The 22414-nt window shown below is 44.0% G+C and overlaps 1 protein-coding gene across 1 annotated transcript in view; it reads left to right on the top strand.

The window, feature by feature from the left end:
• Window positions 1-22414, top strand: part of CDHR3 (cadherin related family member 3) — a 70438-nt gene that overhangs the window by 30944 nt on the left and 17080 nt on the right. The window contains exons 7-11 of the mRNA XM_064290400.1: window positions 5422-5570; window positions 8552-8741; window positions 18761-18932; window positions 20577-20683; window positions 21810-21904. Of these exons, the coding sequence (XP_064146470.1) occupies window positions 5422-5570; window positions 8552-8741; window positions 18761-18932; window positions 20577-20683; window positions 21810-21904 (713 nt within the window). The remainder of the gene's footprint in view (window positions 1-5421; window positions 5571-8551; window positions 8742-18760; window positions 18933-20576; window positions 20684-21809; window positions 21905-22414) is intronic.

Raw genomic sequence — 22414 nt, 5'->3', positions numbered from 1 at the left:
GGGTGATCTAATGGTTCTTCCAGCATGGCAGAGCTGGGAAAAGGATCTGGCTATCCATGGCAGCTTCTATGTCCAGCAGAAGGGAAGGTACACCTGGTGGGAGGGGCACCGAACTAGGCACAAAGGGGGACCCATGCCTGTTGTAGATGTGGATTTAGGAGGGGAAGATGGATTCTAAGCTAGCAACTGACCCTGTAGACAGTCCGGACTATTGGTCATGGAGACTCTACCTTTCCCAGTCCCTGAAATGGGCTCAGGAGCCAGTGCCAAGAAAAATGGCAAAATCACTGGCCTGAGGGTTAACTGCTTTAATGGTCATGAACAAATTCAGCGCAAGATACTCCACCAACAAAAAGCCCTTTGGCCACAGAGCTAGGTGGAAATAAATTCCCACCGAGTTGACTCTGATGTATGGTGACCACGTGTGTGTCAGAGTGGACCTGTGCTTCGTAGGGTTTTCAGCAGCTGATTTTTTGGAAGTAGATTATCAGGACTTTCTCCTAAGGTACCTCTGGGTGGACTTGAACTGCCAACCTTTCAGTTAGCAGCTGAGCACTTTAACCGTTTGCACCACTCAGGGATGAAATAAGTAGAATGCTTGCAAAAGTATTCTGAGATCAGGAGGGATTAAGGCTACCCCACTCCCAGGCTATCTCTGGGGCTGCTTGGCAAACACACCACAATTGTGAAACTTCTGAATGCTAGTACAGTCCAACACCAGCCCAGTTGCTAGCTGATGCTAACACAAGCCCAGTTGCTTGGGGTCAAAATAGAGGGAACATCAGCAAGCAAACTCACAGGTAATGCTTCCCATTACCATCCATGGCCAAGTTATGCTCAAAAGGGTGGCACAGTGCACCTGTGCTGACAGTTCCTCCAAGTGCACAGTCCAGGTGGGTTATAAATAGTTGTGACATCCCAGCCTGGATGCGGGGTCAGGCATAGGTCCACACGTCACTGCTGATTTCATCAGTAACCCTCAGCAGAGGGTGATGCATGTGGGCTGGAGCAGATGCATTCTGCAATCCCTCCCCACACCCCCAGGCTGTGAGGTGGGAAATCAGGTTAATGGGATTGCAAAGGGAAAAATAATAGTTCTCCCAAGGGGCAGACCTTGTAAAGCATCTGGTTTGCACTGAGTCTTCCAAAATAAAGCAATTGACCTGAACAGAAAGAGATCCTGACCCCGGCTGGTTGTTAGGGCACGCAAATGCCTGTCTGGAACTCTCTGGTTCTCATGTTTGCTTTGAGATAGACCTGTTAGACTCCATCCCCCTGGACAGAGTCCATCACCTGAGTGACCAGCTAACTATTTTATCCCTGAGTGGAGACAAACACTGCATATTTCAGTACCCTCTAAGAATGGGCTTTGTGGACTCATGAGGTGTACTCTAGAGTTCTGCTATTATTCTTGAGCGCTTACATATAAAAAATATAAGTCAGTTCCTGACTTATATTTACTCTCTGTGTGTGTACAGTGCTTGCTCTTTCTTTATTGTTGTTTAGAGTATACACGGGAAAATGTACACCAATCCAACAATTTCTATATGTACAATTCAGCAACATTGATTATATTCTTCAAGTTGTACAACCATTCTCGCCCTTGTTTTCTGAGTTGTTCCTCTCCCATTAACCTGAAGGCACTGCCCCCTTAAGCTTCTTACCTGACCTTTCAAGTTGCTGTTGTCAATTTGATCCCATACAGTTTCTCAAAAGAGCATGATGTTCAAGGCAAACATTCTTTACTGAATAAGCTAACCTATGTTTGATTTAAACAAGACTGCAGGGGACATTTTCTGACTTAAGGTTTAAAGGTTATCTCAGGGCAACAGTTTTGGGGGTTCATCCAGCCTCAATGGCTCCAGAGAGTCTGGGAATTTGGAATTCTGTTCCACATTTTCCCCCCTTTGACAAAGATTCTTCTTGTAGAGCACTTTCTTTTACAGTTGGGTAGGTAGGTCTCTCTCCCCTCTTGTCCATTTCTTTTGTGTTTACTCACAGCGTTTCTCTACCTGGTGGCTGGTACAGTGTCTTACTTATGCACTTACTGAATACTCATTTATAGCAACAGGCCTGCTCACAGTCACCCAGGGTTTACAACCCCCCCAGGAGTATGGCCATCAGCCTTGTCACCCTCACCCAGGCCCTGGTGATCTGATGGTATGCAGAGGACTGCTGTAAGTGGTATCAGAGTTTGTCCTGTTGGGGTGGCTACCCTGCCCTGACTTCACTGCACTTTGAATCGTTGTTAACCATGGCCTGAGGGTGACACTTTAATGCTGAAAGATATTTTATACATACCTGGATCTTGGATCCCAAGACCAAGTAAACCAAAAATTTCAGCTTCTGTCAGTTGTGATATTAGGTTGGGCAAGGAGAGGCCATTTTACCTGAGGAACAGTGCTGTCACCAGTAGGTTGACCAGCCCCCTTCATGGGGATCTGATTCCTTGGAGCTTCTGGTATGAGTGTGATGAACCTTCAGAGCCATCACTCAGCCTTGGCACTTTGACATTTTGAGCTGTATACGTTTTACTTCTTTGTTGTGGGGACAGGAGGGCTGTCCTGGGCGTTGTGGGATATTTAGCTGCCTTCCTAGCCTCTGCCCACTAGATGTCATTAGCAACCCCCCAACTCAGCTGTGACAACAAAAATGTCTCCAGACATTGCTAAATGTCCTCTGGGAAACATCATTGCCCTCAGCTGAGAACCACTGTCATAGGGGGTAGGAAGAGGGTGAGAGAAAGGGAACTTTCCTCCTGAGGTGTCCTCTTTATCTTCTGAGAGGCTGGGAGCCCATGGTTGTGTCCTCCAGCAATTCCTTGTAATAACTCTTCTCAAACAAAGTCCCCCTGGAGACCTTGTTAAAATGCAGGTCCAGACTCAGTCTGGGTTGGGGCCTGAGATCTGCATTCCTCACAGGCTGCCAGGTGATGCTGGTTTTGCTGGTCCCAAGGTCACACTTTGAGCAGCTTGGGCAAGGCTGCAGAGGGAATATTGGAGTCTCAGTGACCTCTTTGTTGCAAGTTATTAGAACCCAAAGTAGTCAAAGAGAAAATATCATCTATTAGAGAGGAATCCTGATCAAAAAGGGAAAAATACGGGACAGGTTTTCATATTTTTATGGAATCCAGACTTTCTGGAGCCATAGAGGGTGGATGAACCCCTAAAACTATTGCCCAGAGATAATCTTTAAACCCTAAACTGAAAATATCCCTTGAAGTCTTGTTTAAACCAAACAAAAGCTTAACTAGTAAAGAATGTCTGCCTTGAGCATTGTGCCCTTTAAAAAAACTATCTGTATGGGATCCAGTTGATAATGGCAACTTGAAAGGTTAGGTAGAAAGCTTAGGGGGCAGTGAGTTTATGTTAATGCTGGAGGAACAATTTGGAAGAGGAAGGTGAGAATAGTTGCACAACTTGAAGAATGTAATCAACGCCACTGAATTGTACCTGTAGAAATTGTTCAGTTGGTGTGGTGTTCTGCTGTGTACATTGTCAACAACAACAAATGTCATCTATTAGAAGCAGGAGGTTTCATAGAATGGATGTGAGGGCAGGAGGCCGAGCCCAGCCTCAAGAGCTGAAACTACACCCTTCTTTCCTCTTTGTCTCTTCCTGGACCCCTCCGTGGGCAGCATCATGCGGCCCACTGTAGGTTGGAGCAGTCTCCTGGTGTGCCAGGTAAGTAAATGCATTAATAGGCCTGCTTCGGTGGGCCTCTGGATGGTGAGAGACTCAGCCCGTTGGGATGTCCTCTCAGGCTGAACAGATTATTCTCCCCCAACAAATGGCATAGAATAACAGAAAATCACCTCATAAATGGGGGAGGGGAGCGGGCAGCAGGTCCAGGATCCAAACAAGAGCACCGGGGAAGGAGGAGGGAGACAAAGGCCTGATTGCAGCCTTTCTCTGTCTGCTTCTGACTCAGGGTGTGGAGCTCTCACATTCCTTCTTTGGAATTGTAGAGGGAATTTGAAATTCCCTCTCACATCTCCCTTTCCTCAGGAAATTGATTTAGATTTGAGGTCTGATATTAAAAAAACAGTTGCTGTGGAGTCCATTCCAACTCCTGGCAACCCCATGTATGTCAGAGTAGAACAATGCTCCACAGGGTTTTCAATGGCCGATTTTTTTGAGAGCAGATCATCAGGACTTTCTTCCAAGGCAGTTCTGGGTGGACTTGAACCTCCAATCTTTAGGTTAGTAGCTGAGCATATTAACTGCACCACCCAGGGACTCCAAGGTTTTGTATGTCCCCTCTTAAAAAAGATCCCACATGGGAAAATCCAAACTTAAAAGACTGGTAAATTGTTGTTGCTATTGTTAGGTGCTGTCAAGTCAATTCTAACTCAGCAGCCCATGTGACAGAGTAGAACTGCTGCGTAAGGTCTCCTAGGCTGTAATCTTTACGGGAGCAGATTGCCAGGTCTTTTCTCCCACAGAGAAGCTGGTGAGTTCAAACTGCCAACCTTTTGGTTAGCAGCCAAGTGCTTAAAAGTTGTGCCACTAGGGCTCCTTAACTAGTAAATTAGAGGTGACTATTTACTCCACTGAAATTATTTTCCTTTAGCAAAAGGATTTCCTGCAGAGTTATTTTGAACAATAAACTTCCCTTGGTGCATTCAAAATTCCTCAGTTTACTCAATTACCTGTCTTATTGTTGTCCGCTTTTCCAAAGGCAGTGGGGATCTGAGGAAGACGAGTAAGCTGATGATGGAGATTATCTTGTAAGAGGTCACCCTTGGAGGACAGAGTTCTGCCCTTGTCTTTGCCAGGGGGACTTATTCCTCCGTTCAGACAGCTGACCTCATGATTAATGCAGCTCGGGAAGGTGTACAATTTTGTGCATAAATTCTGTCTCCTCAAGCAGAAAAAAAAAGAAGAAGAAAAGACAAGGAAGAAAATAAAAAGCAAACAGAGACATTAGAATAGAGACAGTTTACCGTTTATCCAGCTTCTGGTAGCAGTCACAGAATGTGGACTGGGGGACAAGGGAGGGTGTCTGTAGTTCTGGGCATTATACCTGGGTAGAGTTTTTTAAGAATTCAGAAGCATTTTGCACAAGAACTGGGAGAAGAAGCGAAGATGGTTGGATTGGCCAACTATCCTTATTTTAAAAAATATTAATTCCAAGGCTGATCTGAAACAGCACCAGGCATACATAGAGTCAGAAACCACAGCCAGCCGATGTAAATCTTAGCAGTCACAGCATGGCACTTTCTTTGCATCCAAAGGGAGGTGATCTTTGGAAATACAAACGCCAGTCTCTCCTTTCAGCTGCTGAGTTCTCCCTCAGAACATGTTGATGCAACTTAAACAGCTCAGCGCTATATTTAGCACTAACCAAAATTCCCACCTCCCAGACTCCATCCTCTGGTGCCCCTGAAAATCAACTGCGGCTGCTATATTTGTGTTCCAGCCCAACACGAGTATACAGAATTCGGGAGGAGCTGAGTCCAGGGACCATCGTGGCCAATATCACAGCTGAGGATCCGGATGATGAAGGTTCTACCAGCTGCCTCCTTTACAGCATTACAACTATTAACAACTATTTTATGATAAATCAATGTACGTCACACACGTATGTGTGCATCTTTTAATGCAGCCACTTGGATTGCTTTACAAATGTTTTATTTGTCTCCTGATCAGGGGCAAGTTTTTCTGTCTAGGGCCCATTATTAGTTACCAGGATAATGTTGTTGTTGTTAGGTGCCGTTGAATCAATTTCCACTCATAGTAACACCACGTGACAGAGTAGAACTAACTGCTCATAGGGTCTTCTAGACTGTAATCTTTATGGGAGCAGATTGCCAGGTTTTTCTCCTGAGGAGCCGTTGGGTGGATTTCATCAACCTTTTCGGTTAGCAGCTGAGTGCTTAACTCTTGCATCACCAGGACTCCTTATCAGAGTAATAGCTGTATTAAAAGCAGCTGGCATGGGGGTTGGGGAAACTAAATGGGACCCAGCATTGCCAGCTAAATCACCCTTCACCTTTGAGGAAAATGGGTATGTAATGCTGATGGGTTAACTATCCTGAGGATACCTTGAGGGATCTATACCTTCAGTGTCCAATAGAAATATAATGGAAGCCATGTATGTAATTTTAGATTCTCTAGTAGCCACATTAAGTAAAAAGAAACAGGTGAAATGAACTTTAATAAAGCATTTTATTTAACCCAACATATCCAAAATATTATAATTTGTTTTGTTTTGTGCCAAGTTTTTGAAGTTCAGTATGTACTGTACACTTACACCAAATCTTAATTCGGACTAGTCACATTTCAAATGCTGAATAACCATGTTACTTGTGGCTACCATACTGGACAATGCAGATCTAGGTAAAACTGCTGAGTTGCTGGTAGTTTATTTTCCCATCTGAACATCTCAGTGCAGAGAAGACAAGAGTTTCTCCCTACTGTAATAGCCATCTTTCACTGGGGGCTTCCTACATACCAGGCATTGTGCCGAGTGATTCATAGGCATTCCATCTCAAGTCCTCAACACAACAATCCACTGAACTGGTATAAACCACATTTTACAGATAAGGAAACTGTCTTAGTTATCTAGTGCTGCTACAACAGAAATACCACAAGTGGATGGCTTTAACAAAGAGAAATTTTATTCTCTCACAGCTTAGGAGGCTAGAAGTCTGAATTCAGGACACCAGCTTCAGGGGAAAGCTTTCTGTCTGTGTTGACTCTAGGGGAAAGTCCTTGTCATCAATCTCCGCCTTGTCTAGAAGATTCTCTGTGCAGGGACCCTGGGTTCAAAGAACACATTATGCTCCTGACACTACTTTTTCGCTGGTAGGGGGTCCCCCATGTCTCTCTGCTCACTTCCTTCTTTTATATCTCAAAAGAGATTGATTTAAGACACAGCCTAATCTTGTAGATTGAGTCCTGCCTCATTAACAAAACTGCTTCCAAGCCCACCTCATTAACATCATAGAGGTAGGATTTACAACACATAGGAAAATCAGATGACAAAATTGTGGTCATACATACTGGGAATCATGGACTAGTCAAGTTGGCACACATTTTTGGGGGAGGACATAATTTACTCCATAACAGAAACCGAGGCTTAGAGAGAGACTTGGACAGGTTAAATGACTTGTCCAAGGTCTCACAGCTCATACATTACGAAGCAGAGATACTAACCTAAGCCACCTGACTTCAGAGCCTGCCCTCTTAACCACTACAAATTATACCACCTACATAAATCCCAGTCATATCACCAAAAAGGACTTTACTTTACACACTGCTGCTGCACAGCAGAGGGATCTTCTTCCTGGGAGGCCTTCCCTTGCTGATTTTGTGGAGGCTAGAGTTGGAGAAAGGATCGCCCGTGGTGCAAACTCAGCTGCTAACTGAAAGGTTGGCAGTTCAAATCCACCAGAGGCTCCACAGAAGAAAGACCTGGCAATCTACTTCTGTTAAGATTACAGCCTAGTAAACTCTATGGGGCAGTTCTACTCTGTCACATGGGATCACTATGAGTCAAAAAATCAATTCAATGGCACCTAACAACAACACCAGCATTAGAGAGGAGTCCCTGAGTAGCACCAATGGTTAAAGTGCTCAATTGCTAACCAAATGTTTGGAGGTTCAAGTCTACCCAGAGGTACCCAGAAAGAAAGGCTTGGTGATCTACTTCCAAAAAAACAGCCATAGAATTGAATACAATTCTACCCTAACACACACAGGGTCGCCATGAGTTGGAACTGGCTCTATGGCAACTGGTGGTGGTAGGTGGTATCATTGGATAATCCCAGAAAGGCAAGGCAGTATTTGCCCCATAGGCTTTAGGGCAAATGATACCTGTTCCCAGGGAAGACAGGGCAAAGGCAATAGCTGAAAACTTCCTAGTGCCCTGGCATCATGGACCTCACCCAGCTGATAGTGCAGGGTTGAACAACCATGGTTTAGAATTCTGTTCACCCCAATATTGGAAAATTGAGCTTTTAAAAAGCACAGTATTTTTTGGAGTATGTTTATTGAGACTCTTTGGTTGCAAGTAACAGACACTAAGGCAACTTGACCTAATGAAAAATTTTAAAAAGGCAGGGAAACTTTATCAACGTGTTACTGGGTATCTCATAAGAAAGAGTGAAACTGTGAGGGCACAGGCACCTCCAGGGACCTCAGCAGCTAGGCTTCTGGCCTTTGACGTATAGCTCTGCCATTTACCCAACTCAGCTACTGATGATCCAGCTTATGACACTTAGTTCCAAATTCTCTAGTAAGAGAATCAGCAGGTCAAGCTGGAGTCGGGTATCTACCAGCCATCAGCTCTGGACAAGGGCTCCTTCCAGGGACCCAAGACTGAGGTTTGGGATGAATAATTCTAGGAGAGACAATCCTGATACCCCAATAAATGTCTAATTCAGGAACTTACATGGGTTTTTTTTTTAAGTCATATTTTTATAGATATTCTCTTTGTAAGCCAATCCTTATATTAGAATGTTCTTCTCCAGTTTTCCCCAAGTCTCCATATACCCATACTCTTCATTTTTCTTCAAAGGTTCATATTCTAACCTTTGCCTTCTCAGTGACTGGTACAATCCAAGTAGCCAACAGGCTAGACCGAGATGCACGTGAATTAAGACAAAATCCCACCATTTCACTGGAAGTTCTGGTGAAGGATAGACCCCAAGGGGGCCAGGAGAATCGCATCCAGATAACCTTCATTGTGGAAGACATCAATGACAACCCTGCCACTTGTATCAAGTTCACCTTCAGGTATTCTAGTTTTGAGACTTGTGCTGAGTGTTTTACTTCTCTGGTGCCCCTTGACCCTTTGGCTTCTCTGGTATATTCTCAGGAGGAGCTGAAGAATTATAGGAATTTGGGGAAATCGCTCACAAAAATAAGTAGATTTAAACCATCTTGTTTTATACATAGGTTTTCCTTTCATCATTTCTTTTACTTCTTTCTCTTTCATTTTCTTTTCTCTCCTCCAATTTTTTACTCCCTTAAAAAATAATTTTTATTTTGCTCCCCTCTGTAACATTTTTTTTTTTTTTGTAACATGGTCAGAAACCCTGGTGGTATAGTGGTTAACTGCTACAGCTGCTAACCAAAAGGTCGGCAGTTTGAATCCACCAGGCGCTCCTTGGAAACTCTATGGGGCAGTTCTACTGTGTTCTATAGGGTCACTATGAGTCAGAAATTGACTTGCCAGCAACAGGTTTGGTTTTTTTTTGATTAGAACATGGTCATCTCTGTTGGTGAAAAGTACCACAGGGACTTGTTAGACCCTCTCTGGTTGTACCTTTTTTTTATTACCACCAGTGGCCAGACATGCCGTTAGTTATAATAAATGCTTCAGATTCAGGATTAGTAAGTAGGTACCCCCAGAGAATCACACTATCAGAATTATGAATATATCAAACCAAATACTTACGTAAAACCAAACAAAACATCCAATTCACCTTATGTAACTTAACTGCATACAAAGGGCAACAGGAAGGGAAAAACACAGATAAAAATAGGATGTGAGTTATTTTGTATATTTTGACCTGTTCTTTGCCTCATAATCTATTCACAGTTATTTAAAAATAAAGCCCCTTGTGATTGTGGGTTAATATGCCTTTTTGAAACAGTATTGTCATTCTACTATTTTATCAAAAACCACAAGATTAATAATTCCCCAGGTTAACGTCTTCTCTGTGGTTTGTAACAGTCTGCAGTTTAATGGGAGTCTGAAGTGGCGCCTCCACTTGGGGGAAGAGTGAGAGAGAGAGGAAGTGGGAGTGGGCAGGGGAGTTGGGGGGAGCCCCCTCTGCAGCGAGCCTTGCCAAGACAGTGCTCTGAAGACCAGAGAAGTTATTAGCTTTGGATGTCCCCAGTGGAGAGTCTCCTTCTGAGTTTATCTTTGACTAGTTTTACAAGTTGCCTTTTTAAAATTCTGGATGAATTTGGACACAGGCCCAATCAATATAGTATGACCATACAAAGGAATAGATTGTCTAGGGTAAGCAATTGTTGTTATTGTTGTTAGCTATACTCAAGTTGATTCTGACTCATAGTGACCCCTTGTGTGTAGAGTAGAACTGCTCCATAGGGTTTTCCAAGTTGTGACCTTTTGAAAGCGGATCACCAGGCCTGTTTACCAAGGCACCCCTGGGTGGGTTTGAACTGCCAATCTTTCAGCTAGTAGTCAAGTGTTTAAGCATTTGTGCCACCCAGGGACTCTCAGGGAAAGCAATAGAAATATAAATTCCTTTATTATGCTTATGAATGTCTCCCTGTTCTCCCAACTGATATGCCCAGCATCATGCTAGGGAATCAGTGTGGCCTTGAGTCTGGTATCAACAGAGTTAAACTCTGTTCTGGGCACATCCCATTTGCCCCTCCAAATCCTCTTTCCACTCTCTCCCAGCCTGCTCTATGCCCCAGAAGGCTGACCTGTATGGGCAACCTCGATGGACAAGGGATTGGGGGAATGGAGAGGAGAGGTCAGAGTATTTATCCCTCTGGCTCCCTCCCTGTATGGCCCTTGCCAGGTTATTGTCCCTCCACCACCCAAAGATCTCTGTTCCTATTAGGTAGCCCTCTCCAAACAGCGCTCTCTGTCCCCGGGTTCTAGTTCCAGAAACTTCTCCCTCCAAAGGCTATCAGGCATGGAGGTGGTAAGGGAGTCCTGTTCTTACTGGCTCTGAGGTATTGCACCATCCCTGGAGATTTCCATACACTCTGTATGCACCTTTATAATAGTCTTTTTGCTAAATCCTCCTGAAATTGGAGGATTTAGCAATTTAAATTGCTTCCTGCTGGATCCCTGATAAAGTCACAATAGCTTTGACCATGTAATAGATTCCTACCCCAGCCCTAAGCATTCATGGCCCTCAGAGTCTGTTAGATGGGTATGGATGGTTGCTATGGGGAGTTAGGATGGTGACTCCCCACCATTACTTGCATGAACGGAACCCACCCTCTGTTACCAGAAGTCTGGGCCCTGGAGATAGAGTAGAGATGGTGTGCTGAGCCACTCTGTCTTAGTTGTCTAGGGCTACTATAACAGAAATGCCCCAAGTGGATGACTTTAACAAACAGAAATTTATTTTCTCACAGTTTAGGAGGTTAGACTTCCGAATTCAGGGTGCTGGCTCTAGGGGAAGGATTTCTTTCTTTGTCGGCTCTGGAGGAAGGTCCTTGTCTCTGAGCTTCTGCTCCTGGACGATCTTCACGTGGCTTGGTACCTCTCTTCCCCCATCTCTGCTCTGCTCCCTTGTTTAATCTCTTTTATATTTTAAAAGAGACTGACTCAAAACACACCCTATACTAATCCTGCCTTATTAACAACAAAGACAACCTGTTCCCAAATGGGATTATAACCATGGGCATAGAGGTGTTTTTTTTTTTGGGGGGGGATTTACAACACATATTTTGGGGTGAAATAATTTAATCCATAGCACACTCTTGATTTTCTTTGAAAATCTAAGTCTGTGCTAGCACTCCTTGTGTGACTCCAGTGCATCCTGGGAAATTCCTCTACTGGGTCCTGCCTTTCTAGGTGCTTCTGCCTTCTTTGTTGCCTTGTCCTGAGAGATGGGAGAGGGTCACTGAGAGTTGAGGAGTAAGAACTGTGGGTACCTAGGACTAGAGAGCACTGCTGTCTCACTTCCTCGTCAGTGTTCTCCCTTCAGTGCACATATGTTAAGTACATACTCTGGCTTCCTGAGGCCAGAAGTCCCCTATGTATGTGTTGAGTTTGCAGACTGCTTCACGTTGTTGTTGTTGTTGTTGGATGCCACAGAGTCAGTTTTGACTCATAGTGACCCCATGTGACAGAGTAGAACCGCCTCATACGGTTTTTTGGGCCATAGTCTTTGTAGAAGCAGATCATCTGGTCTTTCTCCCACAAAGCCATTGGGTAGATTTGAATCTGCAGCATTTCGGTTAGTAGCTGAGGTGAAGTGGTATCTCACTTCTGGTTTTGAAGTACATTTCCCTAATGAGAAATGATGTTGAGCATGCTTTCATTTGCTGTTGACAGTTTCTTTATCTTCTTTGGAAAAATGTCTATTCAAATCCTTTATTCATTTTTAAATTGGATTATTTCTTTTTATTGTTGAGCTTTAAGGGTTTTTCATTGATTATGCCCTCTATGACTTCTCAGGACACTAGGTTAGTGGCTGCCAGGGCTAGCTGGTGAAATCATATTTCCAGTGCCCCAGGCTATTCAGGCAAGCCCATAAAGGGTCCTGCTCATGACAGCGCTGAAGGCCAGCACCAAGTCACTGGATTAACTGAAGATAATTCTAAACTACATTCAAGTCCCTCTTCTGGGCTTTTCCAGCCAGGGTGACTCCCAGTGGCCCTGTGAAAGCCCAGGTGTGGGGCAGGGCAACAAAGGGGTTCTTCCTCGGTAAACAGGAACTGGACATCTTTACTCCACACACCCAGCCTGCGTGTCCCTTGGTTCATTTGCATGCTGTGGGTGCTGAGAAAACCTGACCCTGCATCGCCCACCATCCTCCCACCCTTCCTTCCTCCTGCATCCCAAACCACACCAGGTCTGGGTTATTCATCAGGCCAAAGTGGAAGCAAGGAGCAGGTTTGAAAAAAAACAAAACAAAATAAGAACAGGAACAAGGCAGCCATAGTTCTCTGACAACACTTGTCCCTTCAAGGGGTCCTGAGCAAAGGCCCCTCTTACTGAGTTTGTGCACTGGCAGAAGCATGGGTGGCAGAGGCAGCCTGATTCTGTTCATAGCTGTGGCAATGCACCAGACATGGGGAGGCCAGCTTGGAGGTAGGCAGTGCCCCTTGTTGTCCCTGCTGGTGCATGCCGGCGAATCAAAGACTAAAACAGCCTTTACTACTGGTCGAGGAGGCCCCTGTGGCTTTCTTGAGATGATGAATGAGCCCCAGCCCAATGGAGGCATCAAAGGCTCTTAACAGTCCCACCCGCACTGGTTATAAATTGTCAGGTGCTTCGCTTCACAGGCTGTTTGTGAGCAAGAGGCAGAGAAGGTTGGCCATTTGAGAATGCAGCTGGGCCAGGTCACATTTGCATGGGGAGAAACGGTGGTCAGATGGCAGGGAGAGAGGGCATTGGCCGTTGAGGCAGGGACTGATGAATGAGGGTGTGGTTTTCCAAGTTACTTGTTTAGGGAAGAAATACTAAAGTGTCTAGGAATAATACAAGAACAAGGCACACAGCCCTGAGGAGCCAAGTGTGAGCCCTCTTTTGGAGTGCCTGGAATGTCTGGCTTCAGGACTCTAGGTTCTTTGAATGTTGCAGCCTCGTGGCTTCCTCAGCCCAATGTGGGTCTGGATATTCTGTGAAGGAACTTAATAAAGTTTACAGTGACACCAACATAGCCAATAAAGAATCATGTGTGGATGAACCCACTTTCTCGGACAGGGCTTTGAGCCACTCTGAGCCACTCTTTCTTCATCTGTAAAATAAGGATAAGCATACAAACCTCTTGGAGATAAGGATATTAAAGATAAATGTTTTTAAAATCCATGTTATGATACAGGATAGAGTTGGTATTTAATAAATGATATATATATATATTTTTTACTCCAATGGTGGTTAAGAGCTTGGCTGCTAACCAAAAGGTCGTCAGTTTGAATTCACCAGCCGCTCCTTGGAAACCCTATGGAGCAGTTCTATTCTGTCCTGTAGGGTCGCTATGAGTCAGAATCAACTCAATAGTAATGGGTTTGGTTTGGTTTTGGTACACTAAGAAAAGGAGCTCTGGTGACACAATGGTTAAGTACTCAGCTGTTAACCAAAAGGTCTGTATTCGAACCTACCAGGCACGCCACAGGAGTAAAGACCTGGCAGTCTGCTCCTGTAAAGATTTCAGCCTAGGAAACCCAATGGGGCAGTTCTGCTCTTTCCTGTAGGGTCCCTATGAGTCCGAATTAATTTGACAGCACACAACAACACTCTAAGAAATACAGCCAGAATGTTCCTTAGAAGCGAGGATGGTGAGACTCTGACTCACTTACTTTAGACACGTCATTGAGAAAGACCAATTATTAGAAACAGACATCATGGTTGGTAAAGCAGAGGATCAGTGAAAACAAGGGAAACCCTCAGTGACATGGATTGACACAATTATCTACAACAATGTACTCAAACATACCAGTGACGGTACAGGACCAAACAACATTTTGTTCTGTTGTACATGGGATCACCATGACTTGGAGCCAACTTGTTGGCAACTAACAATAACAACAACTCTAAGTAATTACCAATGTAACCAGGACATTGTATAATCAAGGCAGGAATGCAAATGCTCCAACTCCAATCCTTCTGAAACACAGGTGATCTGTGCCAGTGAGCTGTTGTGGAGATTCAGTTACACCTGCTAGGAAAACTTCTTTCCAGGGAGTAAACCCTATCATTCTCAGAAGCCCAAGACCATCCTTGCTGTCCTGCTTGCTCGACATTTGCTGAGCATTTTAGCTGCCATTAGAGAGCCTATGGAAGGTAGAAGGGAGCACAGTTTGGTCACAGAAAGAGCTGATAGTACAAGGATTGAAGAACTCAACACATGTTAGTCTGGGTCCTCTGAGAAGCAGATGCCAAGGCAGGATTAAATGTGCAAGGATTTAATTTAGCTGTGGGAGAAAATGAGGAGAGAGCTCTATAAGGCTGGAAGAGTTATCAGACCACCATGCAGGTCTGACCCTGAGTGAAGGAAAGAGGGAGGAAATGTGGACAGGCATGTTCTAGACTGATGCAGCCTAAGGAAAGTTCAGCAAGGCCATTGGGAAGTCCTCAAGCCAAAGTTAACTAGCTGTCAGAAGACAGGAATAAACCTGCCTTAGCGTCTCTGCCAGGTCCAGTCATTGGCACATGGTTTCAGTGTAAAAACAGCCATGGACTTCAGAGCATAGCAGTTGGAACCATGGTCGATTACACTCCTCTAGTTGAAGGTCTGCAAGGCACATTGTCATGGCAGCCACAATATATTTTCTGTAAGAGATTCTGCCCAAGGCAAGGTATGATTGAGGTAGGTGGCAAAAAAAATAGCTATACATTCTTTCCTGTCTATATATATATATCCTTTTGCAATGCAATTTGGCCATTCCTCCCATAAAGAGGTAGGGTCTATCATTCTACTTCTTGAAACTTGGCTTGACCATATGTGGAGTAAAGAACTCAACTTTACCCAAAGAATGTGGTCTTTATCCTTGGTTCCTGAGAGATAGCCTGTAAAACCTGAGAATTTTGCCAGTGATTGAAGTATCTTTCTTATCTAAGAGGGCTCTAGACCTGACAGGTTATGCTAATGAGGTGACTCAGGTGGGGCCAGAAAGACCCACTATGTGATATCAGCCAACCTCAGGGGAAGAGGGTGTGATTCAGTCATGTCAATGTAATGAGGCCCCAATAAAAGCTTTGGACATGGTAGTTTTATGGGCTTCCTGATTGGTAATAGACATCAATGCATGTGGGAGAGTAGTGCATCCCTTTTTGGGACATGGAAACTTCGTGTTGGTAACCCTCCTAGACCTTGTCCTATGCATTTCTTCATTTGTATCCTTTTTGCTATAATAAAGCTGTAATCCTAAGTATAGCACTGTCATGGATTGAATTGTATCCCCCCAAAATGTGTATAAACTTGGCTAGGCCATGATTCCCGGTATTGTGTGATTGTCCATCATTCTGTCATCTGATGTGATTTTCCTATATGTTGTAAATCCTACCTCTATGATGTTAATGAGGCAGGATTAGAGGCAGTTATGTTAATCAACAGGACTCAATTTACAAGATTAGGCTGTATCTTGAGTCAATCCCTTTTGAGATATAAAAGAGAGGCTTGAGCAGAGAGACAGGAGGACCTTCTACCACCAAGAAAGCAAAGCAGGGAGTGGAATGCATCCTTTGATCCCAGAGTACCTGTGCCTGAGTTGCTCCTAGACCAGAGGAAGATTGATGACAAGGACCTTCCCCCAAAACTGACAGAGAGAGAAAGCCTTCATCTAGAACTGGCACCCTGAATTTGCACTTCTAGCCTTCTAAACTACGAGAGAATAAACTTCTCTTTGTTAAAGCCATCCATTTGTGTTATTTCTGTTATAGCAGCCCTAGATAAATAAGACAAACACTTTCTGTGAGTTCTGTGAGTCATTCTGGAGAATTATCAAACCTGAGGGAGTAGTGGAAGCCAGCAGGTCAGAAGTGAGGGGAGTCTAGAAACCCCTGAGTTTATGGCTAGTATCCTGAGGGGGTTCTGGAAATCTCCAGATTTGTATCCTACAGGTCAGAGGTGAGGGTATTATAGGGAACCACCAAGCTTGTGGCTGATATCTGAAGTCTTGGGCAGACTTGGCAGTCTGGAGAACTGTGCCCTTTAACTTGTGAGCTCTGACCTGGCTCTGAGACAGAGGAAGATGTGCTGCATGTGTGGCTGGTGTCAGAACAGAAGTGAAACAGATGGAAACAGGATTGATAATAAATCGATTTGAATTGGTCAATGCATTGGATAGCAGAGAAGTGAGATTTGATTATTCTCCCACCATGTGAATTGCTTTAGCCAATGGAACATTCATAAAGGCAGCACAGCAGAGACTTGCAAAGTGTTTGCATGTTGGAACTTGCCTTCTCTTGTCACTTTTGGAACACTGTGACCTCCTTGTGAAGAGCCCGTACTAGCCTAGTGGAGGATGAGAGACAACATAAAGCAGAGACCAACCACCATTCCATCACCAGACATGTAAGTGAGGCCATACTAGACTACCCAGCCCCAGTCGAGCTACCAGGTGACCAGAGAGACCAGCCCATTTGGATTAGCACCAAAAGAACTGCCAGATAACCCATAGTATTGTGAGAAAAAGAGACCTGGTGCCACGATGGTTAAGCACGCAGCTGCTAACACAAAGGTCAGCAGTTCAAACTCATCAGCCACGATCCTTGGGAGAAAAGACTTGGCGATCTGCTTCTGTAAAGATTACAGTCTAGGAAACCCTGTCGGGGCAGTTCTACTCTGTCATATAGGGTTGCTATGAGTCAGAATCTACTTGACGGCACAGACCAACAATAACATTGTGAGAAATTATAAATGCTTATTGTTTTAAGCCACTATGTTTTGGGCTGGTTTGTTATGTAGCAAAAGCTAACTGACATGATTTATGTCCATTTTATAGTGGAGAAACTGAAGCCTAGAGACATGATAAAGGCCCTCAAAATGAATTGAAGCCTAAAGGTCTTAATCAGCTACGTCAGCTGCACCGAAAGGCTCTAAGTCTGGGGACAGCTCTACTCATTTGTGTTATTTGCCTTGACACTGGGGTCAATTGAGATTGTTGTTGTTAGGTGCCATTGAGTTGTTCTGACTCCTAGCGACCCTGTCTATATACAACAGAACAAAACACGGCTCAGTCCTACGCCATCCTCACTATCATTACCATGTTTGTGTCCATTGTTGCAGCCCCTGTATCAGTCCATCTCATTGAGGGTCTTCCTCTTTTTTGCTGACCCTCTACTTTACCAAGCATGATGTCTCTTTCTCCAGGGGCTGGTCCCTCCTGATAACATGTCCGAAGTATGTGAGATGAAGTCTCGTTATCCTTGCTTCTAAGGTTGTTCTTCTTCCAAGACAGATTTGTTCGTTCTTCTGACAGTCTGTGCTATATTCAATACTCTTCACCAACACCGTCATTCAAAGGCATCAATTCTTCTTTGGCCTTCCTTATTCATTGTCCAGCTTTCACATGCATATAAGGTGATTGAAAATACCGTGGGTTATTGGGACCTCCAGATTCAATCCTTAGTAAACCTTTATTAAATGAATGATACCAGGGGGTTAGGAGACCCTCCTGTGATATTTAAGCCATTAGAACACAAGTCGAGGAACTCTCAATCTTCAAAGCATGGGGACTGAGGGATGTAGGGGTACAGGGATTTTCTCTAACCTGATTATAAACTTCTGCAGGCAGAGCTCAAATTTATATTGCTCTTATGTTTTTCTTCACTACTGTTCTACTTTCACAAACTATCATTCATCCATTCAACAAATATTTATTGAGTGCCTACTATGTTCCAAGAGCAAAGCACTCAAAACTCCCTGCCCTTGTGGAGTTTACCTTCAAGGAGAGGAACAGACAATAAACAAGATAAATAAGTAAAATATGTAGTATATTAGAAAATGGTAAGTGCTAAAACTCTTTTTTAAAAGATGGGAAGAGGAGAGGAAGCAATGAGCAGGGGTTGTTGACATTTTAGATAAGGTAGCCAGGGAAGGTCTAACTGAGGTGATGTTTGATTACAGACTAAAGAAAGCAAAACCCCCCAAAAAACCCACTGCTGTCGAAAAGAAAGCAAAAGAGTGAGCCATATGGCTGTTTGTGGGAAAAGCATTCCACAGCAAGTGCAAAGACCCAGAAGCCAGAGCTGGGTGGTGGTCAAGAAACACGAGGGGGCCAGAGTCATTGGAGCAGAGTGAGCAAGAAGAGCTAGTAGAGATGAGGTCAGAGAGGCACTGGGAGTGGGAGAGATTTTGTGTAGGATCCTATGGGTCAAGGTTATGACGAGTGAAAGGAAGAACTATTTGGGACTTAGGAGACAGAACGATTTGATGTAATATTTTAACAGGATCCTTCTGGCTGCTGTATTAAGAATAGTCTACAAGGAGGCAAGGACAGAAGCAGGGTGACCCATTGGGAGGTTATTGTAACAGCCATGGGTTTGCTTTGAAATGAAATTAAAGTAGAGGTGACCAGGCCAAGACAGAAGCAACATTTGGTCAACATTTGTTGGGGGAAAATATTGAATCATGTCTTTCTGCCAGCATTATGGTGCCTGAGAGAGCAGCCAAGGGGACCCAGCTTCTGGACCTGAACAAGTCCTGCCTTGATAATGACAGCGAAGCTCCGAACAACAAATTCAACTTCACCACGCCATCTGGAGTGGGGAGCAGCAGCAAATTTTTACAGGATCCAGCTGGCTCTGGGAAAATTGTGGTCAGTTAACGGTCATTGCGTCATTTAAAGGGCAATGGGGAAGCTGGTTTAACATGCGTAGTGCATTTGCTGCCCTACAGAGAGAAATTTCCAAGGTAACTCCCCGTCAGAGCGGTGGCAACTGACAAACTTAGTAGTGACTCTGTTTTCCCATTTCCTCTTTATTTTACCCAGGTTCCAGGCCTTGTTTGTTATGCACAATTATGCCTGGGGTGCTAAGGACTGGATTCTTTCTTGGATGGCTCACAGTTTGCACTCCTATTTAGTGTGCCTCTGCAGTCACATTAGTGACTTAAGCACTTTTGTTTATTTGAGTGCTCATTCCTGGCCCATAAAGAGGTGAGGTCCGAGAAAGCAGGGCCAGAACCATGAGTGTGTCTCCATAAATTCAGCATCGTAGACCCACTGGGTGAGACATTGGTGGTTCAGTGGTAGAATCCTTACCTTCCATGCTGGAGACCTGGGTTCGATTTCTTGCCAGTGCACCTCATATGCAGCCACCACCCACCTGTCAGTGAAGACTTGTGTGTTGCTATGATGCTGAACAGACTAAGATGGACTAGGAAGAAAGGCCTGGCAATCTGCTTTAGAAAACCAGCCAATAAGAACTTGATGGATCACAATGGTCCAATCCCCAGCTGATCATGGGAATGGCACAGGACTGGGCAGTGTTTTGTTCAGTTGTGCACTGGGTTGCCATGAGTTGGGGGCCAAATTGATGGCAGGTAACAATAACAACAGAAATGCTGGAGATCCAAATGAGAGAATGAGGGTGTCTAGGTAGACCACCCCTACACAGCAACTGCAAGAGGGCAAAAGCAGAGTTGGAAGAGGGTGGGCATACAGGCAGCCTCATTGATTTGTGTGAGACACTTACTTACAGGGCTCCTGCTGGAGGTGTGGTGGGGAAGGAGCAGAGGAAAATGGAAGGGTAGGGAAGGTGGTTGGGGGGTCTCCAAAGTGGCTTGCACCAGAGATAAAGCCTCAGGGAGAAGAGTGAAGCAGGCCTTCACCCATCCCTTCACCCCACCTCCTTCTCCACTTTCCTCCCCAAGCCTTCTTTCACTCCCCAAGGAAATCTTACCAATTTTATTCATTGTTTCTCTTGAAAAATAATTCCTATTTTCTTTTACTTTAGGAAATTAATACATGTTCTTTGCAGAAAATATAGAAAACACAGAAAAGCATGACTATCCAGTGATAAGCATTGCTAATATTTTGATATATTTCCTTCTTGTCTTTTTCTATGCATGTATTTTACACATATTCTATACATACGTGCACATGTATTCTAAGTGTGCATAAGTATTTTAAGTAGTGAAAACATCCCTGCAAATAGGATTCTATATCCTACTTTTCTTCAACTAGCCTGAAGTTGTGAGTCACTGCTGTTGGGCAATAGCACTTCATGACCATCTTTGTACAGAAACCCCCTCTCCTGATAAATTCTTTAGAGTAAGTTCTTCGGCAATGAGCAAAGGTATGGGTATAACTTTTTAAAGCTTCTTATACATATTGATAAAATGCTGTCTAGAATGTTTTTGTCAATTTACACATTTGCTAACAGTATATGAAAATGTCTTTATCTGTGTAATAAATTAGATTGTCTATTCTGTATAATTTAATATCTCTGTTTTAATCTAGTTGATTGGTGATCTAGATTATGAAAATCCAAGTAGCCTGGCGTCCGGCAATAAATACTCCATAATAATCCAAGTGCAGGATGTTGCCCCTCCTTACTACAAAAGCAAGTACCATTTTGATTTATTTCATGAGACATCTTCTTGAGTAGCAACAACTAACTGTGTTAGGTAGTAGAAAAACTGGTGTTTAAAAGGAGACTTCGACAAAACCAAGCACTTGGGAGTCATCCCAGTCTTCTCCCCCTTCTGCATCCAGCACATTTAATCAATCCTTTCTTCTGTGTCACTTCCTAAAATCTCAAGAACCTCCCCCCATCTCTGCTCTGCACCCCATTGCGACTGCTCTAATGCAGGGCCCTCCTTTTCTTGGCTGAATTACAACACCGAACAGTCTCGTAAGAGTCCTTCTGCCTCTGTCTCGTCCCTCTCCAATGCATCCTTCCCATTTCTGTTAGTGATATTTTTAGGAAATGCAAATATCATCATATTACTTCCTTACTTAAAGCCCTTGAGTGCCCCCCATAGATTTCAAGTTCAGGTTCAAACACTTTGGTTTCACACACAAGGACTTTGATCATCTGGCCCCTACTTAATTCTCTGGCTTCAATTCCAGTCACTCCCCTCTAAACCCACTTCCTCCCAATTAGGCCACACACCTTGTAGTTCTCCTGAGTGCATTAAGCTGTTTTATACCTTGATATCTTTGTGTGTGCCAAGAACACCTACCCTATCCCCACCTCTGGCCCCATTTGCCTGACTAACTGTTCTTGTAGTCCCTGGGTGGTTAAGTGCTTGACTACAAGCCAAAAGGCTGGCAGTTCAAACCCAACCAGAGGCAACTTAGAAGACAGGACTGGTGATCTGCTTCTGAAAGGTCACAGCCTTGAAAACCCTGTGGTGGGCAGTTCTACTCTGCACACTTGGGTTCAACATGAGTCAAAATCAACTTGGCAGCAACTGGTATAACTGTCCTTGTAAGGCTCAGCGTGTACCTCCTCCTGGAAGCCAGTCCTCCTCTGGCTTCCATAGTGCCCTGTGCTTGGGTTTATCAAAGTGCACACACCCTAAGCACCTTGAGGCCAGGGACCACCCTGTCTTATTCACCTTGTATCCCCAATATTTTACCCAGAGACTGGTACATATAAAATGCTTTAGAAACGTTGAAAAAGTAAATGAACGAATAAGAATAGAATATTGAGATTTAATTTTTTTTTCTATTTTTGTTTTTAGATAGCATCTACATTTATATCCTAACAAGCCCAGAAAATGAGTTTCCTCTTGTCTTTGACAGGCCATCCTATGTATTTAATGTGTCAGAAGTAATGTCAGGTAGGTAACAAATTAAGACACAGACCACACTGATCTTGATGGACTCACTCATCCAGACGCATGTTCTGCGCAGGGCTTCTAATTGGTTTGTTCCAGTTCAACCGCCTGCTGAGAATATGTAGTTCCACCCCAGATATACTGAATCAGAATCTACAGTTTTAGCATGATCCCCAGGTGATTCTTATGTTTATGCCTATAGTTAACACAATTCCCAGGTGATTCTTATGTATACATCTATATTTTAACAAGATCCCCAATCGACTCTTACAAAAATCAGCCAGGATCTTGTTAAAACATAGATTCTGAATCAGTGTATCTGGGGTGGAAATGTAAATTCTCAGCAGGGGGTCAAACCAGAACGAACCAGTTTGAAGCCCTGGTTCTGCAGCGGTAAGCTCCCTTTCAGAGGTGCTGCATGGTATTTTGCACAGTGATTCATAGCTGACTGGTGTTTATTGCAACCCTTATTTTTCTTTTAAATTGTCCTCACTGCTGAGGAGCCCTTCAGGT

The sequence above is a fragment of the Loxodonta africana genome, chromosome 8 (genome assembly GCF_030014295.1).
Source record: "Loxodonta africana isolate mLoxAfr1 chromosome 8, mLoxAfr1.hap2, whole genome shotgun sequence".
NCBI lineage: Eukaryota > Metazoa > Chordata > Mammalia > Proboscidea > Elephantidae > Loxodonta > Loxodonta africana.
This window is presented reverse-complemented; position numbering and strand designations above follow the sequence as displayed.